A 21,762-nucleotide genomic window follows, 5' to 3' on the forward strand; every position below is an offset into this window, starting at 1 on the left:
CTGCAGTTGCCTCATCTATACAATGGGTGTAATAATTTATCTACCACCTCCTAGGGTGTTTAAGGATCCAATGTATTCGTCTATGTCATAGATTTAGGACAGTGCTTGACAAAGAACACTCTCTATCTAAATACTAGCCATTACTGGTATTAAAGATAGAAACTTGGCTACCAGGGATCATAGTGGCCATAAATATATGTAACTTCCAAGCAGAGATAGGGGAGAAACCGGCACTCACTCTGGCTTTTCCTCAGTAGGCATTTAGTTAGGAAGATTAGCTAGCTATAATCTTGGCCAATAGTAAGCAGAGCTCAAAGAATATGACAGGGATGGAGAAATAAGGTTATGAGAAAATAAAAATAGGTCCTAATTTTTACCATTTCTATAATCAAGCACCACAGTAAGACTATACCAGCTTGGTCTTGTCTCATCCTCACAGTTCCATGGGGTAGGTGTTATTAACTGTGTCCCGTGTCAGCCTCCACTCCCACCTCTGTAAAAAGACAATAGGAAGTGACGGGGGAAAAAAAAAGAAAGTGATGGGAGAGGCGGGTGGTGGAGGCGGTCCTGCTGGGCTCCTGGCTGCCCTGCTTCTCTCTGCCCTGGGTGGGGAAGTGCCTTTTCCACAGGACATCAATGCAAGCCTGAATAAGAAAAAGAATTTCTCCCTCCGAAGCCATGGCACATCACTGGTACAGAAATACCACTTCGGGAAACAGTCTTCAGGAGAGCCTCGATGAGCTCACACAGTCTCAACAGATTACCCCCCAACTTGCCCTTCAAGCTCTACTTCAGTTTGATAAGGCTGTAAATTCACTGCTGGCACAGAGGGTCAGAAACAGAGTCAACTTCAGGCAGAGCTATGTCTGTTTGGCTACCTTCCCTGAAGGGTTACTCAGATTGCAAACATCTGAAACATCATCTGCAGGACTGAAGGGCTCTCTAACCACATACAGAATTGGTGATAATGTGTGGACTTTTGTACCGAATGATGTTGAATTCAGCAAGGTGACAGCACTTATTAAAGTGGATAAGGTGAAAATTGCAGCCTGTGATGATGAAAATACTGGCTCCAATGCTAAAGAATGAATAGGAAAAAGTGGCTTTTTAATGCCATTCTGTTATTGTTCATTGCCTTTTGAAGAGAAGCATAGAAGAGACTTCTAAAAAAATTTCTTCTAGCATTGCAGAAATGACTACACTGTGCTGCTGTACTATCAGAGAATTCCAGTAGAAAGAAGCTTATAACTCTGTATCCTCTTACATTACATTTATTATACGGCATGAAGAAACAGAACTTTTTTTTAGTGACAAATCAAACAGTGTTGCCTTCCTAAGACCATTCTTTAATAGGTACATTTTAAAACTCAAAAAAAAAAAAAAAAAAGTGATGGGGATTCTTGCCTGGGCAATATGACCCCAGAGCCCACACTTCCAACTTCTACTCTCAGCTTCTTGAGGGTTTACCACTGAGAAGCAGACATCAAGGTTGGGGGGTCAACAGGCTGGGGTGGGGTGGGGGAACTAAGACACACCTAAATTACATCACAATCTGCAGTAGGGTTTGTGGAAATAAATTATAGGCCCTGAGGACTTTGAGTTTCCTAGTTTAAAATTAGATTTTAAACCCTAGGCCACAAGTATCAATGGTACTTTCTCAGAAACTCAGAATGAAGCCTGTTGACACAAGTGCTTTTGAAAGTTCAAAACACCAATAGACCTTGTACCCTCTGCTTAAAAAGAAGGGAGGGAGGAGAGAGAATATCTACCTCCCATTTTTAGAAAGTTTAGGTTAAACTTATTCTTGTTCTTTTGCTTTTTAATTGCTTTTTAACTTTACATTTTCCCATGCAAATGGGTGAAACTCTACTGTCAACAGAAACTTAGATTGGGTGCCAAAGCCCTCTCCAATTATAAGCTGGTAATATAGAACCCACCTGACACATGGAAATTACATAAGGCTCACAGCAAATGGATCAGTAAAGGCGTATCAGGAGAATGCAAGGAAAAAGAGAACAACAGTGGGAATCACAGTATTAATCTCACGGAAAATGTCAGGAGTCAAGGCATAAGGCAAAATTCATCATGATGGTCATGCTGATTAGAGAGCTCCCCTATAAGGAAACGCAGACAGTTCCTCAACTGCAGCTCCCTAAGTTTTCTCCTGATTTCTCTCATCTCCTCCATGAACATTTCCATATCATCTCCATCTCTACCCAGCCCATCTTTGACCTGCCTATTAGGTATGGCCCATTGGAAATTAGGGGCAAGTCAGCAAGTCTGTCCCTGTCTGTTATTTCCTGCTGGCTGGTGGCCTTCGCCCCCTCCCAAAGGGCGGTCTTCCTCTCCATTCTGCATGGGCTGTTCCATTTCTTCATTTTCCTGGGCCTATCCTCGCTGTCTCCTGCTCCTCCCGATTCCCACCACGAGTGTGCCACCACAACACTTAGTCCCGCAGACCCGCTCCGTTTCCCCGGGCCTGATGCCAGCCCACCGTGCACAGGGCAGTGGGGAGCTGGTACCCAGACAGGAGCCTAGACTTATTCTTTATACTTATTTCTACCTTGGAGAGCAACTGAAATTTCTAAGACTTGTTACTGGAAAAGGCAGTGAAAATTCTGTAAGAGTCAGAGATTTGTTTTCATAATTATCTTCCAGGGGTTGTTTTCACCTTACAACTATACTTTCATTACAGAAAACTATATGTGTTGCAATGTAAGTCCCCTCCAAGCTGTAAAGTATGTTATAAGAGGGTGGACTTGCTCACCAACCCTGTGATAACTAACCTGCTGAGCATAACTGCGTATTATAATGAACACAAACAAAACATCAAAACTGGGAAGTCTCTTCACCCAAAGTCTTCTTGTGATGTATAAGGCCCTAAACAATCTAGCAGCCTGCCACCTCTCTGCCCTCATCTCCCTGTCACCCTGGTCTGGCCATTCTGGCCTCCTTGCTGGTCTTTCAACACACCAGACATGGTCCTGCCTTTGTACCTTTGGACCTGCTGTTCTCTTGAATTAGAAAAGGCTTTCCCCCAGATTATGTGTATGATCTGCTCCCTTACTTCATTCAAATTTGTTCAAATATCACTCCCTCAGGGAGACCTTCAAATCATCTCAACCCACCCACCCTACCCTCACATCCATCATCTTCTATTCTTTGGTTTGCATTTTCTTCCCCATAACACAAATCACCAACAGATACTTTATTATACATTTGTTGATTGTTGATGGCTGGTTCTCCCCACCAGAATGTAAGCTCCATGAAGGCAAATCTTTGTTTTGTTTACTACTATATCCCCAGCCCTAGAACAATGCCTGGTGCTCAGCAGGTGCTCAGTAAATGAATGAAGTGAAACTAATGAAAAGATCTCGGTTCCATGACAGGAAAGAGCTTGCACTGGAAACCCTGCACCAGGTGGTTTAGGAGATGCCGACCATCAGAGCCAGAGGTGACCTTGTGAAGGGAAGAGATCCCTGGTAATTCACAGAAACCTTGGGGGTGAGTACCAGACTTTATGAAAGGAATGGAAGGGGGAATATGGAATAACTCTGACACCTGCATTACACACACATTATCTTATTTCATCTTAATATCACAACAGATGAGGAAGTTGAAGATCGGAAAGGTGAAGTGACTTACCCAAGGTTATTCAGCTAAGTAGCAGAGCCACAATCTGAAGTCAACTGTATCTGACTCTAGAAACCATGTTCTTTCCAAGACACCACACAGCTGAGGATAAAGTTTGGCAAAGAGTGTGTGTTCAGGTAAGTAACAGTTAAAGGAATGAACAAACGTCTCATAGAGAAAGTGACTGTTGATTTGGTCTTTTTTGAGATCAAACAGCCTTATGGAGAGAACAAAGATAGACCCGGAGAAAGAAGGAGCTTGAACAACAAGTTTTAAGATTAGATAGTTAGGTTAGGAGCTGTCCAGGGAACACAGTACATCAGTTTAGCTGTATCTTAGGGTGTTGACAGGAGATAAGGTCTCCAAGGACCCAAATGTGAAAGATCTTGACTGTGTGGTTATGGAATTTGGACTTTACCATAAGACAGTGGGGAGCATTAAAGCTGTAGAGTAATGTGGTCAGACACTGCTTTAGGAAGTCATTCTGGGGTGCTGAGGATGGGATTACCAAATGGATTTATTCTAATAGTCCCAGTGAAGGGTAATTGCCAAAGCAATCAATTCTCTCTGAACCGATGAGAGGTTGAGGTTAAAACCAGCCCTGACCGAAACATTCACAGAACAGCCGCTAGTGGGCAGCAGTGCCCCAAGAAACAGGTTAGCCAGCCCCGCAAGCAGGCGCTTCCTCAGCCAACTCCTTGGGCTGCGATGGAATATGGTCACCTGGTGGAATACAAGAGTAGGTGGCAGAGCAGTCTGTGTGGAGGGAAGCCCCAAGGCCCACAGGGGAAGGAGTATGTGGAGGTCAGAGGACAGAGTGATCAATGCCTGGAGGATGGTTGTGGTGGAGTGGGCAGGGGTGAGAGAGGAGGCTGCATCTGAGAGCTAGAAACTGATTGCAAATAGCCTTGAATTTCCAGGCTCAGAAAGCTGGACGTTATCCTGAGGGAAATGGGGACCCAGGAAACCCATGTTTAAGTAGACGAGAGAAACGACTAGACTTGCCTTTTAGAAAGATCACCAAGATCGCAGTGTGGAGAATGAGGGGAAGGAGACAGGAAGCAGAGAGAACAGTGAGGAGGTGCTGCAGTGATCCCCGCAGAGATGATGAGGGATCTGAACTAAGGCCAGCAATTGCAGTGGACAGACGGGGTTAGATTTGCTGGAGACTTAGGAAATAAAACTCATAGAATGAGAAAGGCATTAAAATGTAGTTTTCACAGAAGAGAATGAATATTCTCTCCCCACTATTAAGAACACATTCTGAATGGTTGGATTTTCTCCCTAAAACTGCCCTGGAAGAACTCAGGTCGTGGAGCTCTGGAAAAGAAGGGCGTCTGGGAGTAGCCCCGTTATCTATTCACCCCTTTTCGTCACAAACCGTAGACGTCACCTTATGCGCGGTAAAGTATCCCAGGTGAGCTACATTCCCCAGAATGAATACGCTAACCCAGCCACGGTAGCCAGCTCCTGGAGCAAACGCACCTCCCAGAAGACAGACATACGTTGGGTCCCTAAGAGGCTCCTGGACCGCCGCCCAGGGCAGCCAGGCTGTGATTGGTGGGAGCCTAGGGCCCGCTCCTCACCAGCCTAACACTGCGGTTCTGATTGGTGGAGACACTGCGTAGCCCCGCCCCTTCCGCAAGTTAGCAAAGGATGCTAACCATGTGGGTGCGCGACTGCTGAGCGGGCCTTGGAGCATCGCTGTTAATGTCTGGGGAGGATGGAAGATCGTCCTGGCCCCAAATTCTTCTGCACCCACGGTGGACTGCGGTCCCTAGAGAAAAGGCGTCAAGGGACCGGAAGCTGTGACTCCCGGAGCATTGTGGGCCCAGGCTGGGGCGAGCCGGGGCTCCCGGCGCCTGCGTGCACCTCGCAGTTGGGAAATAATGGCGCCCGGCACGTTGGTGCAAGCCCTGTGGGGCGGGAACCCGGGAGCGGGTACTCGGGCCTTTTCAGACCAGGGTCTGGAGCCCTGGGCTGGGGCGGGGGCGGGGTGCTTCCGGGCTCTGCCCCGCTTCGGGGCCTGGGGCGCCATCTGTTTTGCATCGTTAAGCTCTGGCCTCCAGCGTGCCTGTTCTGCCGGACCCCACCCTTAGTCCGTTTCCTTCCATCCGGTGGAAACAGCCGCCAGAGTGCCACCATAGGATTTTAAGAGCCCTGAGTGCACACCGTGCAGCCTGGGCCCCTGACTCCTCTTTGCGTTACCCCTCCCGGGGCCCCTACGAAGCTTAAAGAGCTAACTCCTTTCAACAGAAGCCTTTTGGGGGCATGTGATAAGGCCTCCTCCATCGCACCTGGTCCCAGCCCTTCATCGGTAAACCACCCTGCCCCCAGGCTCAGGCACAACCCTTTTCTGAACCTCACTCCTTATTTCTGAGATGGGAATGGCTAATTCTTCAGATTCTTTGTAGTAACGATAATACACGTAGGCGCTGCCAATTACAATGTGCCGGTTTTCCCTTTTACCTTCTCCTTACAACCCCCTTTCATGCGAAACAGATTTTATAGTTCTTCCGGTGTGCAGTTATTAAGGCTTCGACAGGCATAATCCCCCCCCCCCCCCGATTTTGTCTGTTGAGCCTCTAGGGACAAATATCCTTGGTGCTTTTATTTCATCAACTGTTTTCTGAGTGCCTGCTCAGTACCAAGCACTGTATTTAGTACTGAAAACCCAGATGAACCAAATTGACTTCTTTCCATGAAATTGAGACCAGTGGGAGAAATAGGGACTTGTGACAAAGGACTTGTTATAAAGATATAATGCCACAGGAAAGGAACAAATGAAGTGCTCTTGAAATTCAGGGATTGGGAGAAGGTGGTTAGAAGTCTTTAGAGAGTGTGCAGTAGCCTGTAAGCTGGATCAGAGCGGGCATTCTGAATTAAATAGATGGGAGAAGGCAGCTTGACAGCTCACTCTGCCCGTGCAGTGGACATAGTTCATTTTGCTTTGGACGGGATGGGGGTTTGGGGGGAGGACTGGGGTATGGGGTAGGGGTTGTGCAGTATAATTTTGTTTGTTTTTCCAGCCATGCCATGTGCCTTGTGGGATCTTAGTACCCCAACCAGGGACTGAACCTGGGCCACCACAGTGAAAGCACTGAGTCCTAACCACTGGACCGCCAGGGAATTCCCACAGTATAACTGTTAAAAGCAGGGGTTTTAGCATATTTGCTGTGAGACTTAAGGCACATTAACCTCTCTGAGCCTGTCAAACATACAGACATAGTACCTACCTCACATTCAAGATAATGCATATCAAGCCCTGAGCATCAAGGTCAGCGCGCAGCTATCATTTTTTGAACACCAGCTAGCATATGTGAAGGAAAATGGGAATGCCACGGGTGCCACAATCTTTAGACTTTCTCTAGGTAGTAGAGATCGAACAGGTTTTTAAGTTGATCAAAGGTACTTGGAAGTGACTGGATCTCGGTTTCTCTCACATTCCCATCCAAATCTGCCTATCTTCAACCCACAAGCATTTCAAAACCATGTTACTAAAAACCAGCCATTTATATCTGCTTAGGTAAGTTACAGAGTAAGGTGGTGTATTTACAAGTTGGTTTGTCCAGATATACTATAACTTAGTGTCTGTATTTAATATTGACAACCAAAAAATATATATATATATAAATATCTTCCAACTATACACAGCAGGGCAGGTGTGTCCATGTCTTCTTGAATAGTTTGTGAGTTTCCCATGGCCCTCTTCTCACGGCGATCGTCTGGCCCTCAGTGCAAAGGAGACTAGCACCTGGCAGCCCAGTCTGGCCCTTCCCCTCTCCTCCCTGCACTCCAGTGCTCCCGACTGGTCTCAGGCAAGGGGAGATTAATTTGAGTGGTTGGGTAGGAAAAGACAGGAATGGGCAAATCCTAATGGAGCCTGACCCCTAGGTGGGGAGACCCAGGCCCACAGAAGGAGTGGCCACAGCCACCTCTTGGGGTAGAAGACTCAGTTCGCAGTTCGATTAGTGTGTCTGTCCTTGGGTCATAGGTCCAGCCCTACAGATTAGCTTGGCAAAGAAGGCAAGTGTCTAGGCAGGGTTTGGTCCCCACCCTCAGGCACTGAGCCATTCAGGTGAAGCCAGGGATGTGGGTAAAGGAGACTCTGGCTGATAAAAAAATAATAACAAAATCAGTAATAAAAAAAATTATAAAACCTGTTGCTTGCCTGAATAGATCTGAGCAACAGTCTTTTGTTAAAATCCTGGAGCCGTTAAAGTCCTAAATATTCTTCTGGACTTCACTGCTGGCTGCAGGAAGGAGCCCCAGGCCCGGCTCTGCTGAGATCTGTCAGTTTGAGTCTCATCCAGCTGCCTGTGCTCTGAGAGATCCTTGGGCTGCTGAGCTGACCGGGCTGGTGGTGTGGGGCACCTCACACTTGGGAATCAGCTCCCAGGGGGTGGAACAGCTCCTCAGGTGTCTTGTCACTTTGGTTTGCTCCCCCCTGCCGGAAGCCAGAAGCAATCTCATCGAAGGTCCGGCCTTTCGTCTCAGGAACTTTGAAGTAGGTGAAGGTGAAGAACAGGAGCAGGAGCACGGTGAAGATGATGAAGACGTAGGGGCCACACAGTTGCTGAAAGACACACAGAAACACTCGGTTGGAGACCCGACCATATATCCTGGCTGAAGGACCTTGGCTAAGTCACTTTACCTCTGGGCCTCTGATCTGAAAGAGGGAACAACCACCTACAACCCAGTCTGTGTTAAACTTGGCTGCACCTGGCATACGATAGGAGCAGGTTCCCACGGCAGAGCAGAACAGACGATTCAAAGCTAAGGAAAGAACAGCATTGTGCACAGCACTACGGGGTCCTGCATGCAGGAGAGGAACGCTGAGTGTGGGGACTCTGGGGTTTCTCACCTCCACATACTGGAAGCACATGCCCACGATGAAATTTGAGGTCCAGTTGGAGAAACCAGCGACGGCAATGGCAGCTGGGCGAGGGCCCTGGCTGAAGAGTTCAGCCACGATGAACCATGGGATGGGGCCGGGGCCGACTTCGAAAAAGGCCACGAAGCCAAAGATGGCTACGATGCTCAGGTAGGACATCCAGGGCAGCTGCTCCTGTTGAGGATGAGAGAGGGGAGGAAGGTTAGACTGGGCTGTGCCAGATCCTCAGAGGAAAGAACTGCAGAGGCGGCCCAGAGCAGGACTAAGAGCTCTGGGCTGGAAGGCAGGAGACCTGGGGCTGATCCTGGATTTGCCGTGTGACTTAGATACCCTGTGCTGGGTCTCGGATTCCTCATCTGAACGAAACCGTTTAAGTCCTGCATGGTGGTTGTGAGCTTGTGTCTGCCCTCTCGAATGGTCATGTAGTTGCACACGGGAGGTGCTAAAAAGAGGTCCCTGGCTCTGGCTCCGGAGAAGTCTGCTTACCGCAGGAGGATGTGGAAGAACATTCCTGGGGGTGGGTGTTAGAGGGCTTGTACGGTACCCGGTTCAGGACCTGACACAGAGCAGGCATGTGGTTCTACACATAATCATTCTCGAGGAGGCTGCAGTAGAAACGTTATATGGGCTTTGTTCCAGATCCCAGATCTGCTGCTCACTGCCTGCAGTGCGCTGGGCCTCTCAGCCATCCCCGTGCTCTCTAAGCCTCGGTTCAGCAGTAAAATGAGCGTACTGGTGCTTTCCTTGCCCAGGTGTTGAACAAGCAAGTGTGTGTGAAGTGCCTGGGACGGTTATCATAGAGATTACAGTCACAGGCTTGGGGCCAGCAGACCTGAGGTTGATTCCTGGCTGCGTCCTTTATCTGCTGCGTTACTAACCTCACCGGGGGAGGTTTCCTTACCCGAGAAATGGAAATATTGACTGAACTACACCTGTGCATCGTGAGGACTGAGTGAGGTAAGGCATGTTTCCGCGCCTCTGTGGTAAAGAGGGCATTATTTTCTAGGGCTGTTCTCAAGATGAATTGAAGCTGCAGAGGAAGGCTGAGAAATTTAGTATCGGGCAAAGCATCTCCTGGGGAGAGGGAACTTGAAGTCTGGCGCCAGAGGTGCAGTGGTGAGCAAGCACCAAACAGGGAGGAGCCGGTTCAAGACAGGATGTGAGTGGGATGGAAGGAGACAGCCTAAGGAGGCAGAAGGTCAGGCCCAAGCCTGGGGGTGTGGGGGGCAGAACCAGGGAGAGGGCAGCCCCCACATGGCCTCCGGATGCTGCTCAGCCTGAGGCTGAGACGGGCGCTTTGGGATCTGATGCCCACATCTCCCGTCCTCCCCCACCGCCACCTGCCACCTCTCCGCCACAGCGTGGGACTCACCAGCAGCGCCAGCGCGATGGTCATGAGCACTGCACAGCCTGCCATGCCCGCCAGGCCTATGAGGTGCAGGGTCCGCCGGCCGGCTCGCTCCACCACAAACAGCTGTGGGCGGAGAAACAGTCAATGCCACCCCGCCTGGTGCCCCTCTGAACACACCCCTTCCCCTAGGAGGGTGGCCCCAAGTGCTGGGAAAGCCACACGGCACTGCAGAGATGGAGGGGCAGACGTACTGCCTCCTCCCTGGGGCTCGGCTCTGGGACTACATAGGATCCAAGGGGATGAGAGCTGGCCCCCGAGAGCCAGACAGCTGAGCATTCTGGCTGTGGCCTTGGGCCAGCCATTGCACTTCTCTGAGCATGTGTCATCAGTTATTTGATACGAGTAATGAACTTGACAAGTTGTTGAAGATGAAATGAGAGAGAGCACTTAGGGAGCACATGATGCACGCCTGGCTCGCAGTAAAGGCTGCTGTTCAGTCATGAGGCCCTGATGCCCTGAGGCCCCAGGCTGGACCCCAGCTGCTGACTGGCTGTGGGCAACGATGCAGAAGACTCACCGACACGACAGTGAAGGCTGTGTTGACGATGCCAGAGCCGATAGTGGCGTACACGGGCTGCTGCACCCCCGCCTTCTCGAAGATGCTCGTGGAGTAGTAGAAAACCTACGGGACACAGATGTCGTGGGGGCTCGGCTGGGTGCTGTGGCTCTTCCCTGGCCTCTGTCCCAGTGGGTGCGGGACACGGCACCAATGCCCGTGTGGATTTTGGTCCTATAGGAGAGCTGCTCCTCTGGCAGGGGCTCGTCTGTTGTTTTAAGTGTGGGATCTGTCCACAGCATGCACCTGACTGCAGGGTTTGGCTGGGGCCACAGGAGAGCGTGGGTGAGGGGCACTCACAGCGTTGATGCCGGACAGCTGCTGGGACAGCTGCAGCACCACGGCGATGAGGATGGGCTGGCGGTAGGCGGCCGAGCGGAACAGCTCCAGGATGGTGACCTTCTTCTCCCGCATCATCTGCCGGCTCTCCTCCTTCATCTCCTGCAGGTCGCGGGTCACATCCGAGGTCCCGCGCAGCTTCTTCAGCACTGGAGGGGCCGGAGGGAAGGTAGGGGTGGCTCAGAGCAGGGAGGAGGCCGGGGCCGGGGGGCGGGGAGGGGCGGGGCCCGCCGTACCGCTCTTGGCGCGGTTCTCCTCGTTGCGGTTGATGAGCAGGAAGCGGGGGCTCTCGGGGCAGAAGGGCAGCAGGACGCACTGCAGCAGGGCCGGGATGAAGATGACGCTCAGCAGCAGGGGCCACAGCTCCTGGTTGCCCAGGATGGAGTCCAGGCCGAACACCTGCGGAAGGCAGGGCCAGGGCACTGGCTGTAAGCACCTTGTCCTGGGCCCGCTCCCGGCCCCGCTCCACCCAGGGGCCTTCACCTGCTTTGTGGCAGCTGCTGCATCAGAGAGAGGGCTCTAGCTCTGAGTCTAGCTGCACCACTAGTGTGAGGCTTAACTTCTGTGAACCTCAGTTTCCTCATCTGTGGCAGGGGGGAAGTAGGACCCACCTCACAGCATTAGTGGGGGATAAGATGGCAGGGCTGCAGACGTGTCTGGCAGGGGAGATGGGGACTACTTACTCTGCCACAGGACGATTTAGGGATGGGGCAGGGAGAGCCTTGAGAGGGGGGAGCGCATGTACACACAGGCATCAAGGCCTGGAATTGTGAGAGAGCCGGCCTGTTGAGGAACCAGTGGGCTGCCCTGTGGTTGGGTCCCCAAGGCGAGAAGAAAGGACGCAAAGCTGAGTGGGCTGGGATGAGAAGGGTCAAGGCATCTGGACTTGCTCTCCCACTGGGAGTGGGGAAGGTGAGAGGTGGTGCATTCTTGGGACCTGTGCCTAGGATGTGTGCACGAGGCTGTCCTCTGCAGGGCTGTGGAAGGCTCGGTAAGAAGTCGAATCTGACACACACCCAAGGGACTGGAGCCACCGGTGGGGGCTTACCTGGGCGATGAGGATGCCGACGACGATGCCCAGCTGGTGCAGGGTACCCAGGGCCCCGCGAAGCTCCGTGGGGGACACCTCCCCCACGTACATGGGCACAAAGCCAGTGGTCAGGCCGCAGTACACACCGATGATGAAGCGACCCAGGATCAGCATCTCAAAGGATTTGCCCAGTTTTGAGAAGCCCATGAGCACAGCGGACACGAAGGTCAGCAGGTTCATCATCAGCATCGAATTCCGCCTGGCGGGTGGCAAGGGGAGGAGGTCACAGGTCAGGCAGGCGCCTGGATCCCCCTGGAGGCCCCAGGGGCTGGGTCACAGGTAATACCCTAGGACAGTGAGGGAAGGCCCCCCACCTCCCACTCCCATCTGGGACTCCCTGGGCAGGGCCAGGACCCCTTCTGCTCACCGGCCAAAACGGTTCACAAAAAGGCCCACAGAGAAGGAGCCAATCATGCCCCCCACAGAGAAGATGGCCACGGAGAGGGACCAGAGTGTGGTCAGTGTGGCGGGCAAGATGCTCTCCCCATAGCGGTGGATCCATGTCTGGTTGTAGAACTCCTCGATCACCTGCAGAAGGAGAAGAGGCCTGGTGGGCGAGGCCAGGACCCAGCCGTCCTTTTCCGTTATACTCCCCACTCACAGAGGACCATTTTACCACGGGATGCTGGAGGGGGCCCAGGGGCCCAGCCCCAAACTCACTGTGTTTTCCTAAACCAGGTCCCTCCCCTTTGGCGGGCCTCAGCCTCCCCCACCCCCCAGCCCCCCGTGACCCGTGAAACACAAGAGGCTGGGCTCTGTCTCTGAGGGAGAGTGGTGCCAACTCCCATACCTCCCCCAGGTGTGGTTTCCAGTGCCCTGTGGTTGCAGGTGCTCAACAGGACTTTCTGGGGGTGATGGCAAGTGACTAGTGGTGGAAGTTTAGGCAGAGCAGAGAGAGGCTCAGAGAGGGAGTGCTTCTTCCCACGTGCCGCCTTTTCCCTCAAGGTGCCTGAGGTCCCTGCTCCTGCCACCCTGGCCCTCTCCCCAACCCCCCTTACTGGGGAGGAAATACAGTTGGACAGAAGCCCTGGGAGGAAGGGAAGGGCAGGCTCACTTTGCACGCAGGGCCTGGCGTGAGCGACTTGCACACAAACGCGCGTGAGGCCCACACTGCCGCTTTCTACCCCCAGGCCCAGCCCGTTCTGGCTGAACTGGGAGTCCCCCTCTGGAGGACCCGTGGCCTCATCCCCTTTCCCAGGTGCCCAGCTGGGAGGTACGGGGAAAGCTACGGACAAGGAAGCAGTTCCAAGAACTGGAGACACCTGTACTAGCACAGGCCTGCCCGCTAGCCCTGCCCGCACCAAGCGGAGGGCCCGGCCAGCCCAGGCCTGGAATGTGGCAGGCAGGCAGCACCGGTTCTGCCTGTGCACACTCCCCCTGCTCTCAGGTGACGCAGGTCCATGCCCAGCGCCAGACCCACCCAGCCATATGCCTGGCACAGGCCCAGTGTACCCAGAAACAGCTTCCTGTGTACACACGCCATCACACACACGTACTCGTGCTCATATAATCTGAATGTTCCTGGCTTCAGCCAGTCACAAACCTGCACGCCCCTCCTCCCCTCACCACTTGCAGCTCAGACTCAACTCCATGCGAGCCCAACCCATCCGGCACCCCTCCCCACTGCAGATTCGCGCGCGCACCGGGTAGTATGGAGTCTCTCATACGGCACCACCTCCACTGGCGCTGCTCTTGGCCCTCCCTAACCCTCGCAAGCTCCAGGGGTCTAGCAGAAGAGGAGGCTGTGGGTGGCCACAACTGCCAAAGGGGGAACCAAGGCCCACAGTCCCAGGAACGCCCACTGAGTGGTTTACTTGTCTGTCCAGGGAAGCCGGACAGCACAGGGGTTAGGAACCGGAATGCAACCAAGTTCAGACCCAGCTGTACCACTCATCTCCAGTGTGACCGAGGGCAAACGATTCCATCTCAAATGATGACATTAGTAATATCCACTTCATAGTGCTGCGGGGATTTAATGAAACACACTTGCAGGGCTCACATGGTGCTTGGCACCACCACTGAGACAAAGGAGTCCACCCGTTCCGGTACTGACCCAAGGGCAGCACAGGCCACTGACAAAAGCTAACGGAGCCTACTGCAAATCAAACCTACAATGAGGTATCACCTCACACCGGTTAGAATGGGTATCATCAGAAAATATACAAACAATAAATGCTGGAGAGGGTGTGGAGAAAAGGGAACGCTCTTGACGTTGGTGGGAACATAAACTGATACAGTCACTATGGAGAACAGTATGGAGGTTCCTTAAAAAACTAAAAATAGAATTACCATATGACCCAGCAACCCCACTACTGGGCATATACCCAGAGAACACCATCATTCAAAAAGACACATACATGCACTCCAATGTTCACTGCAGCACTATTTACAATAGCCAGGACGTGGAAGCAAACTAAATGTTCATCAACAGACAAATGGACAAAGAAGATGTGGTACATATATACAATGGAATATTACTCAGCCATAAAAAGGAACAGAATTGGGTCATTTGTGGAGACATGGATGTACCTAGAGACTTATACAGAGTGAAATAAGTCAGAAAAAGAAATATTGTATATTAACACATACAAGTGGAATCTAGAAAAATGATATAGATCAGCTGGTTAGCAAGGCAGAAATAGAGACACAGATGTAGAGAACAAACATATGGACACCAAGGCAGGAAAGTGGGGCGGGGGGGGGGGGGGGTAAACTGGGAGATTGGGATTGCCGTATATACATTAATATCTATAAAATAGATGACATAAGAAAAAAATATCAAATTATACACCTTAAATATATGCAGTTTATTGTATGTCAATTATATCTCAATAAAACTTTTTAAAAGGAAAAAAAAAAGCTAACGGAGCCTACCCCTGTAATTCAAAATCAAGGCACCTGCCAGATATCAGGTGCCACCTCCCACCATCTCTACCCTTGGCCTACGCACCCTTTCCCCCGCTTCCATGGTTACCCCTCCTGGAGGGCCCACCCTGCCTTACCACAGTGAAACCTTTTGAGATCCAGCCCAGAGGGTCCCAAGGAGTCTGTCCTCCCTGAGGGCAGGGACCCCAGTGGATTCACCACAGGGCCTGTCCCAGAGCTGATTCAGGGGCGCCTGGCGAGTAGATGGAGGAGGCAATGAAAGGGCCTTTGGCTCTACTCCTGGAAGCCCTGGCTTCTGCCAGGGGCAGAGAAGGCAGATTTCACACAGTGCTTGTGTTCTGCAAAGGACAGAACCAACCCTGGAGGAGGACTGCCCGGGGACAGCAATGCCCCACCTATCAGGCTCTGTAGGGAGTGCGCTGTCCTGGATACGGGAACTGGCCAGATAAATGGCCCTCACCCCTCAGGGGCCCATCATCTGGGTGGAAACCGTTCTCTCTCCTGTCCCTCACACACCGCCGCCCTGAGCAACTAGACCTACAAGCAGGGCTCCAGAACCCTGATGTCCTTGGGACTCTGCAGGGGCAACGAGAGGTTTGCCTCAAATGGCGTTTAATTTTTGCATCCTGTGGTTCTCAGGGACACCCCCGCCCTCCGTGGTTCAGATGCTTGTCTCACAGAACTCTCCACGTATGGTTTTAAAATTTGCCAAGTCAGCTGATGGAACGTGTCTGAATTGTGTGCAGAGTCAATCCATGTAGTATTTAGGTAGTAAGTACTTACTACCTACATGGGTTTAAGGGCGTGAGGCTGAGGTCTTTAACCTGCTCCTTGGGGTCTGGCTGGAGGTGTTGAGGAACCACGTGTAAGTGAGTGTTACCAGGCCTCCCCAGTTGTCTCTTGCGTGTGGTAACAAGTCAGAGGGGCCAAACCCTGTCCAGGGCTAGCTCCTTTATGGCTCCCGAACCCCTTGCTCCTTGACCACTTTATGGGGTTGGGGGAGGGTGAGCAGCCAGCTCCCTCCACCTCGGCCCCAGGCTCATCCTCCTCACCCCACCCCCGCCGCACTTCCTGGCCAAGCCGAGGCTGCCCGGTGGGTTCCTGCCTCTTGATCTGGTGCTTGAAATTTGTGGGAAGAAGCTAAATGTGGTTTTCCTTTTCTACAGGTGGTGTGCGGGCTCTCTGTCCTCTCCCCCAGGGGTCCACGCCCTATGTGGGGTGAACAGCTGGCCCTTGGCCTAGGAAAGGCAGAGGGTCCCTGGAGAATAGAAGCACCTTCTGTGGGGCGAAGTTCTGGGGTCACCTCTTCCGCCCAGCCGCTGCCCTCAGCATCATCCAGTAGTGGCTGGGTGCCCCTCAGGGAAGAGGAGCCTTACTGCTCTGCTCCTTTAACAGGACCCCACAGACGCAGACTCCACAGCGAGGTTCCTGGCAGCCTCCCCAGCCCCGGCTCACGTTTGAGGCGAGGCCTCACGCGTGCTTCTTCTGAATGCTCCTTCCTCGCCGTCTGGTTACAAGCCTGGGAGATACCCTTGATCCTGCCACTGCCCCATATCCAGTCACTCACCAGCTCCTGTCCGTCAAATTCTTCCTCCTGATCGGTCCTCCTCTCTACCTGCACAGAACCTGCCCTAGGTCTCACCTGGATTCTGCTCCTGACTCCTGCCATCCACTGAAGCCAGATTCCGAGTCCCTGGCCGACTGCCTGGCCATCAAGTGGACCAGACTCAGCCCTCTGTCTGTCTCTGCTCCCTTCCCAGCCCATTCCCAACCCCTCCCCCTGCCGAGGGTGAGGGTCGGGGTGAGTGCAGGCTTGCTGGGGAGAAAGGGCGGGTCCGGAGTTGAGGGACTATTCGAGCTCTTGGTCCAAGCATCCCCTCATTGAACCTAGAGGGCAGAGGCTCACTGGGCGACACCGGAGGGGCCAGCATGGAGAACAGGATGGCCCTGGGCAGCTGCCATGCCCTGGACTGAATGGTTTCCAGTCAAAAGCTATTCCTCATCCCAGCAGTTCTCCTGGGGGTGAGGGTGGGGAGAGGCTTGTGTCATGTCTGTCATCGCCCCTCCCTGCCCTGCATGAGTAACTGTGGCCGAAGGACATGTTTGCCTGTCTAGAGCGGAAGTTCTGACTTCCTCTGTGTCAGGGCAGTGTCTGCAGTGAGGCTCTGGGCGTGAGGCAGGGCCCACTGCCTGGCGCATGGAGTAAGTGGTTCCTCATGTTGACTGTTCTCTCAAGGAGAGAAGCCACCTCTTTGAGAGGAACATTAAGATCAGAGTTTTCCATTTTTAAATTGCTGGAAGACAAAGCATTATCCTAAGGAATTTACAGTACAAGAAAGAACCTGAAGGAACTAAGGGCTTGTCTTGGGCAATAAAGCTCTATCTTCAGAACTTGCTGGCTGCCCCAGACTGAGGGACTTAGCAGGTCTTCAGAGCCCCAGGGCACAGACTTCAGCTCAGGGGAAAGAAGAGCTTTCTAGGCTTCAGAGGATGAGCTTACCCATGTTACAGGTAGTGAGTCCCCTGTCAGCAGGGAGCATACAAGTCAAAGTTTGGATCAGGGATTGGTATAAACAATTTATGTAAAAGGCTAGATAGAAAATATTAGGGTCTGCTGACCACATATGGCCTCTGTTGCTTATTTTTCTTCCCTCCCCTCCCCCCAACCTTTTAAACAAGAAAAGCCATTCTTAGCTCACAGGCCATACAGAGACAGGCTGCTAGCTGGATTTGGTCCCCCTGCCAACCCGTGTTCTAGAATTCCAGACCACTGCCAAGAGGAGTATACGTTTTGGAACTTCTGGCTGGTCACAACATTTTCCCTGGAGAGGTCTGGTCTTCTAGACCATCCCAAGAGGGAATCAGCTCTCTCTCAACCCTTTCTTCTCTCTCTTAGATATACTGTGGGGATGAGAGGGTTAAACAGCCACCCAAGCTTTGAGCTCCAGTCAGAAGGAGGAAAGGGCCTTCTTGTCCAGTTCAGTCCCTCAGCCTGACTTCGAGCCCTATGTCTGGTTCCCTACCTACCCCTCCCCCACAACTGGGGCTGCCCCTACCCTCAGACCAGAGGGTATGTCTCCATAGCAACCCAGCCACTCCCCAGGGTCAGCTGGGAGTTCAGGGACAGATGCTCCAGATAGCTGGACAGATAGCTTCTGGGTTCCCCAGGGCCTCTCCTTGGAGCCTGGTGAAGAGACCCGGGCAGCCAGATAGAGCTAGAAGTGGGGGCCCAACCCCAGAGCAGATGATCAGGCCACCCAGGCTGCTTTTCTGGAAAAGCCCCGACATGGCTTCTCTCCAAGCCTTCGCTCGGACCTCCTCACCGGTCCCTGGCCGCTGGGGTCTCCCCTGCAAACAGAAGGATCTTCGTTTCCCCTGCTCACAGCTTTTCTTGGCTCCCCAGCACCCTCAGGATGAAGTGTCTCTTCCCACCCCACATGGCAACGCCCCCATGCTGCCTGGGCCCCCACACCTCTGCACCTTCGCCTTCCTGCTTCTTTGCCTTCTGCTTGGTGAGCTGTTGGTCACTTTCAAAGAATGGGGCAATCCCTCCTCTGGAGAGCCTTCACAACCACCCCTTCATGACAGCAGTGGTTCCCAAAAAGGGGCAATTTGGCCCCCTCGGGAGGACATCTGGTGATGCCTGGAGACATTTTTGGTTGTCACACTGGTAGGCGGTAGAGACCAGGGATGCTGTTAAACATCCTACAATGCACGGCACAGCCCCCGTGATGCCAAAGAACTATCTGGCCACAAAAGTCTATGGTGTTGAGAAAAACCCTGCTCTGTGGCCAGGTACCCTCTCCCGCCCCCTTGTCTGCTCCCACCAGTCTGCCCGACCAAGGACAGCTAAGTAGGACAGCTAACTATGAGGCGCTGTGTGCTCCCTCTAGACTCAGTTCCAACAAGGGGACGGTCTGATTCATCTGGGCCTCAGTACAGGGCTGGAGGCAGAAAGCACTGTCACTAATTGATAAACAAGCCATGAATCTGAGGGGCTTAAGAGATGAGGAGCTGTGGCACGGTGTCATGGTGTAAGAGGTTGCGCAACTGCGTGTGGGAAACTGAGATGTCTTGCGTGCATGAGCTTGACTCAGCTTGAAGTCAGAGCAGGAGGGAGCAGCTGGGTAGCAATTGCTGGCATGTAAAAGGGTGTTTCGGTGCCTGTAAGTGTAACTGCCATTCCTTCTCTGGCGGTCAAGGACACAGACTGGAGCCAGACTCCTTGGATTTAAATCCCAGTTCTGCCACTTACTAGCTGTATGTCCTTGGTTTAATTACTGAACGTCTCTGTGCCCCAGTTTCTTATAAAACAGGGATTATAGTGTCTACCTAATGGGGTTATTACGGAACAACTGAATTACTATTTCTAATGCATTTGGAACAATGCCTGGTGCGTGGTAAGTGAGCTGTAAGCCGTGAGAGTCTATATAAGCGGAGGTGGGCTATGGGAGAGGGGGCCCAGAGCTCTTTGGACCTAGGCAGAGATAAGGAGATGCTGCCTGGAGCCTGGGCTGGGAAGCCCGTCTTGCCTCCAGTACTCTCACTCACCAAGCGGCTCGTCCTGGGCAGACCTCGCCTGCTCTCCAGACCAAGTTCCTCCTTTGGCAAACAAGGAACGTTGAGCCAACGGACTATCAGGCCCCTTCTAGCCCAAACGGTCTGGTTTCTGAGGATGCCTCAGACATGCCTGACACTGTCCCTTGGCCAGGAACTCATGGTTCCTCAATGGCCTTTAGTCATCTCTGTTGGCAGCTCAGACATTTGGGGAGGGGAGAGGCAGTTCTCTCCCCCCAGTATGGTGGTCAGGATGCCCTTGCTCATTTACCTGCTTTCTGTGTGGCTGGGCTCCCCTCCTCCCCAGAAGAGACAGGAGGCCTGGCAGGGATGTCATTGTCAGGCGTGAGGGCTGGCATCCAGCTATAGCTCAGGTCTCACTCACCAGGTGACCTCACCCAGCCTTATGCCTCTTTTACAAGGGGGAAGATAACCTCGGCCCCACCCACCTGGGGGGCTGCTCTGAGGGGATAATTTAAGAGAAGGAGCTCTGTAAACATTTAAGATAATGTTATGATTAATTAACCACTTCCAGGAGGAAGCCCTTTGGGGCCTGTTTTATGGAGAAGACCAGGCTTCTGGTAATTACCAGCAGTACTGGCATCCTCACCTCTAGTGGGGCAAGGTCTCTCCTGGCGAGCAGGCCAACCTGGCCAGCACAGCAGTTTCCTAAGGGAAGTGCTTCTAGACAAACAAGAGGGCTTGGCCTAGTCGGTGCGGGCCGTTAGCAATTCCCCATCCGTTGGACACTTCATGCCAACGTATCTCTGCACAAGCCGTTCCCATTGCCTGGGATACCTGCCCCTCCTTTCCCCTGGGGCCGATTTGCGCTTCAAGGTCTAGCACGGCTGCCAACTCCTTCTCCAAGCCCTTCCTATCTCTCCCGTCAGCACTATCCGCAGCATTAGTCATTCCTGTCTCTTTGTGCCCATAGCACCGAGAAGCCCTCCATTAGCAATACTCTGGCTTTTCCCAAGGGGTATCCCCTCCCCACCCCACCCCTGCCCTCTGGTTGGTTGAATATTTGCAGGGCAGGGCCAGGGCCAGGCTCTGACCACGTGTCAGGCAGCTCCTTGAGGGCCAGCATGAGCCTGCTGTGTTCGCAGCGCTATGCCTCCCCACCATCTAGGACAGTGCCAGGCATAGTCCCTGTGGAATCAACGTGTTGGCGGCATCACTGGGCCACCCCTGGACAGTGGCTTCGGTGCCTCCCGAGGCACGGCCGTCAGCTCTGAGCCCCGCTTTCATCGTTTACTCTAGTTTTATCCTCTCCCCTCTTTACATGTTAAATTTATCACGTTTGTTCCTGGTTGGAAAAACTGTGGCCAGGCTTATGAGAAGTGTTTGTTAAAGTGCAAGAGTAAAAGGCGGAGTGCCTGAGCACGTGCCCCCGGAAATGCCACGTATCTCTTACCTTGATCCTCAAAGGCCGGCTGCCCAAGTGACCTTTGGACAGGTGCCCACAAATGCTCCTATAAATGTTTACACCTGGGCCGTCTGTGCTGCCCATTAGCCTTCCAGAACCCCTGCCTGCTGCCCCACCCATCTTCCACTGTAATTCTCACCTTTCGCCTGTTTCTGATTAGATAGGAGGCAGGGAAAAGTTGGAGAACGTCACTCTGGGTGTGTCCACATCTGCACCCTCAGAAGTGTCTTAGTCCTTTCCGGCCAAATGCAACCCCTCTGCCTCTGCTCCACCACCACCTGCCTCCTGAAGGACCACCCCCCTTCCTTACCTTCACCCTCTCCTCCTCTGCCGATGCCTTTCAACCCATTTCAAAACAAGGTCTTCGTATTAAAAAAAAAAAGTCTAGCCAGACACCCCTCTGACAACCACCCCTCCTTCTTCCTTTTCTACCAAGTCCCTTGGAAAGGCTGTCTCTGCTCTCCCCCATCTCCCTTCTCCCTGTTCAACCCACTGCAGGGAGGTTTCTACACACAGGACTCCAGTGGGTCAGCCTTTGCCACCACAGGGTCACCGGAGGGTATTTTGCATTCGGCATATGGGGCTGATCTGCCCAGGTCAGCCTCCGGAGCACCGGACAGCATCCCTTCATTCCGTCCACATCCAAGTGCCTGTTCTTTTTTTTTTAAAATATATTCTTTAAATTTATTTATTTATTTTTTAGTTATTGGCTGCAGTGGGTCTTCGTTGCTGTGCACGGGCTTTCTGTAGTTGCGGACAGTGGGGGCTATTCTTCATTGCAGTGCGCCAGCTTCTCATTGCGACGGTTTCTCTTGTTGCAGAGCACAGGCTCTAGGCATGCGAGCTTCAGTAGTTGCGAAACGTGGGCTCAACAGCTGTGGCTTGTGGGCTCTAGAGCACAGGCTCAATAGTTGTGGTGCACAGGCTTAGTTGCTCCGCGGCATGTGGGATCTTCCCGGGCCAGGGATCG

The 21,762-nt window shown here is 52.6% G+C and overlaps 2 protein-coding genes and 1 pseudogene across 7 annotated transcripts in view; 1 reads left to right on the forward strand and 2 right to left on the reverse strand.

Annotated features, from left to right (window-relative positions):
• Positions 1–450: 450 nt before the first annotated feature.
• On the forward strand, positions 451–1,089 carry LOC130835802 (transcription initiation factor IIA subunit 2-like). Its single transcript, XM_057707661.1, has 2 exons — positions 451–864; positions 937–1,089. The coding sequence occupies exons 1-2, from the start codon at positions 679–681 to the stop codon at positions 1,087–1,089; spliced, it is 339 nt and encodes a 112-aa protein (XP_057563644.1). The 5' UTR covers positions 451–678.
• On the reverse strand, positions 673–6,988 carry LOC130835795 (protein BEX3-like; annotated as a pseudogene).
• Positions 6,989–7,127: 139 nt separating this feature from the next.
• Positions 7,128–21,762, reverse strand: part of SLC2A1 (solute carrier family 2 member 1) — a 29,692-nt gene continuing 15,057 nt past the window's right edge. For 3 of the 6 annotated variants that reach the window (XM_057707641.1, XM_057707603.1, XM_057707611.1), the window contains 8 exons: positions 12,291–12,451; positions 11,882–12,122; positions 11,070–11,232; positions 10,795–10,982; positions 10,456–10,560; positions 9,900–10,001; positions 8,498–8,701; positions 7,128–8,209 (listed from right to left, as the gene is read on the reverse strand). In XM_057707641.1, coding sequence (XP_057563624.1) covers positions 8,009–8,209; positions 8,498–8,701; positions 9,900–10,001; positions 10,456–10,560; positions 10,795–10,982; positions 11,070–11,232; positions 11,882–12,122; positions 12,291–12,451 — 1,365 coding nt within the window. In that variant the 3' untranslated portion in view covers positions 7,128–8,008. Of the gene's footprint in view, positions 8,210–8,497; positions 8,702–9,899; positions 10,002–10,455; positions 10,561–10,794; positions 10,983–11,069; positions 11,233–11,881; positions 12,123–12,290; positions 12,471–21,762 lie in introns of all 6 variants that reach the window. The other 3 variants (XM_057707620.1, XM_057707636.1, XM_057707630.1) reach the window with 1 other exon arrangement.

The sequence above is a fragment of the Hippopotamus amphibius genome, chromosome 1, assembly GCF_030028045.1.
Source record: "Hippopotamus amphibius kiboko isolate mHipAmp2 chromosome 1, mHipAmp2.hap2, whole genome shotgun sequence".
NCBI lineage: Eukaryota > Metazoa > Chordata > Mammalia > Artiodactyla > Hippopotamidae > Hippopotamus > Hippopotamus amphibius.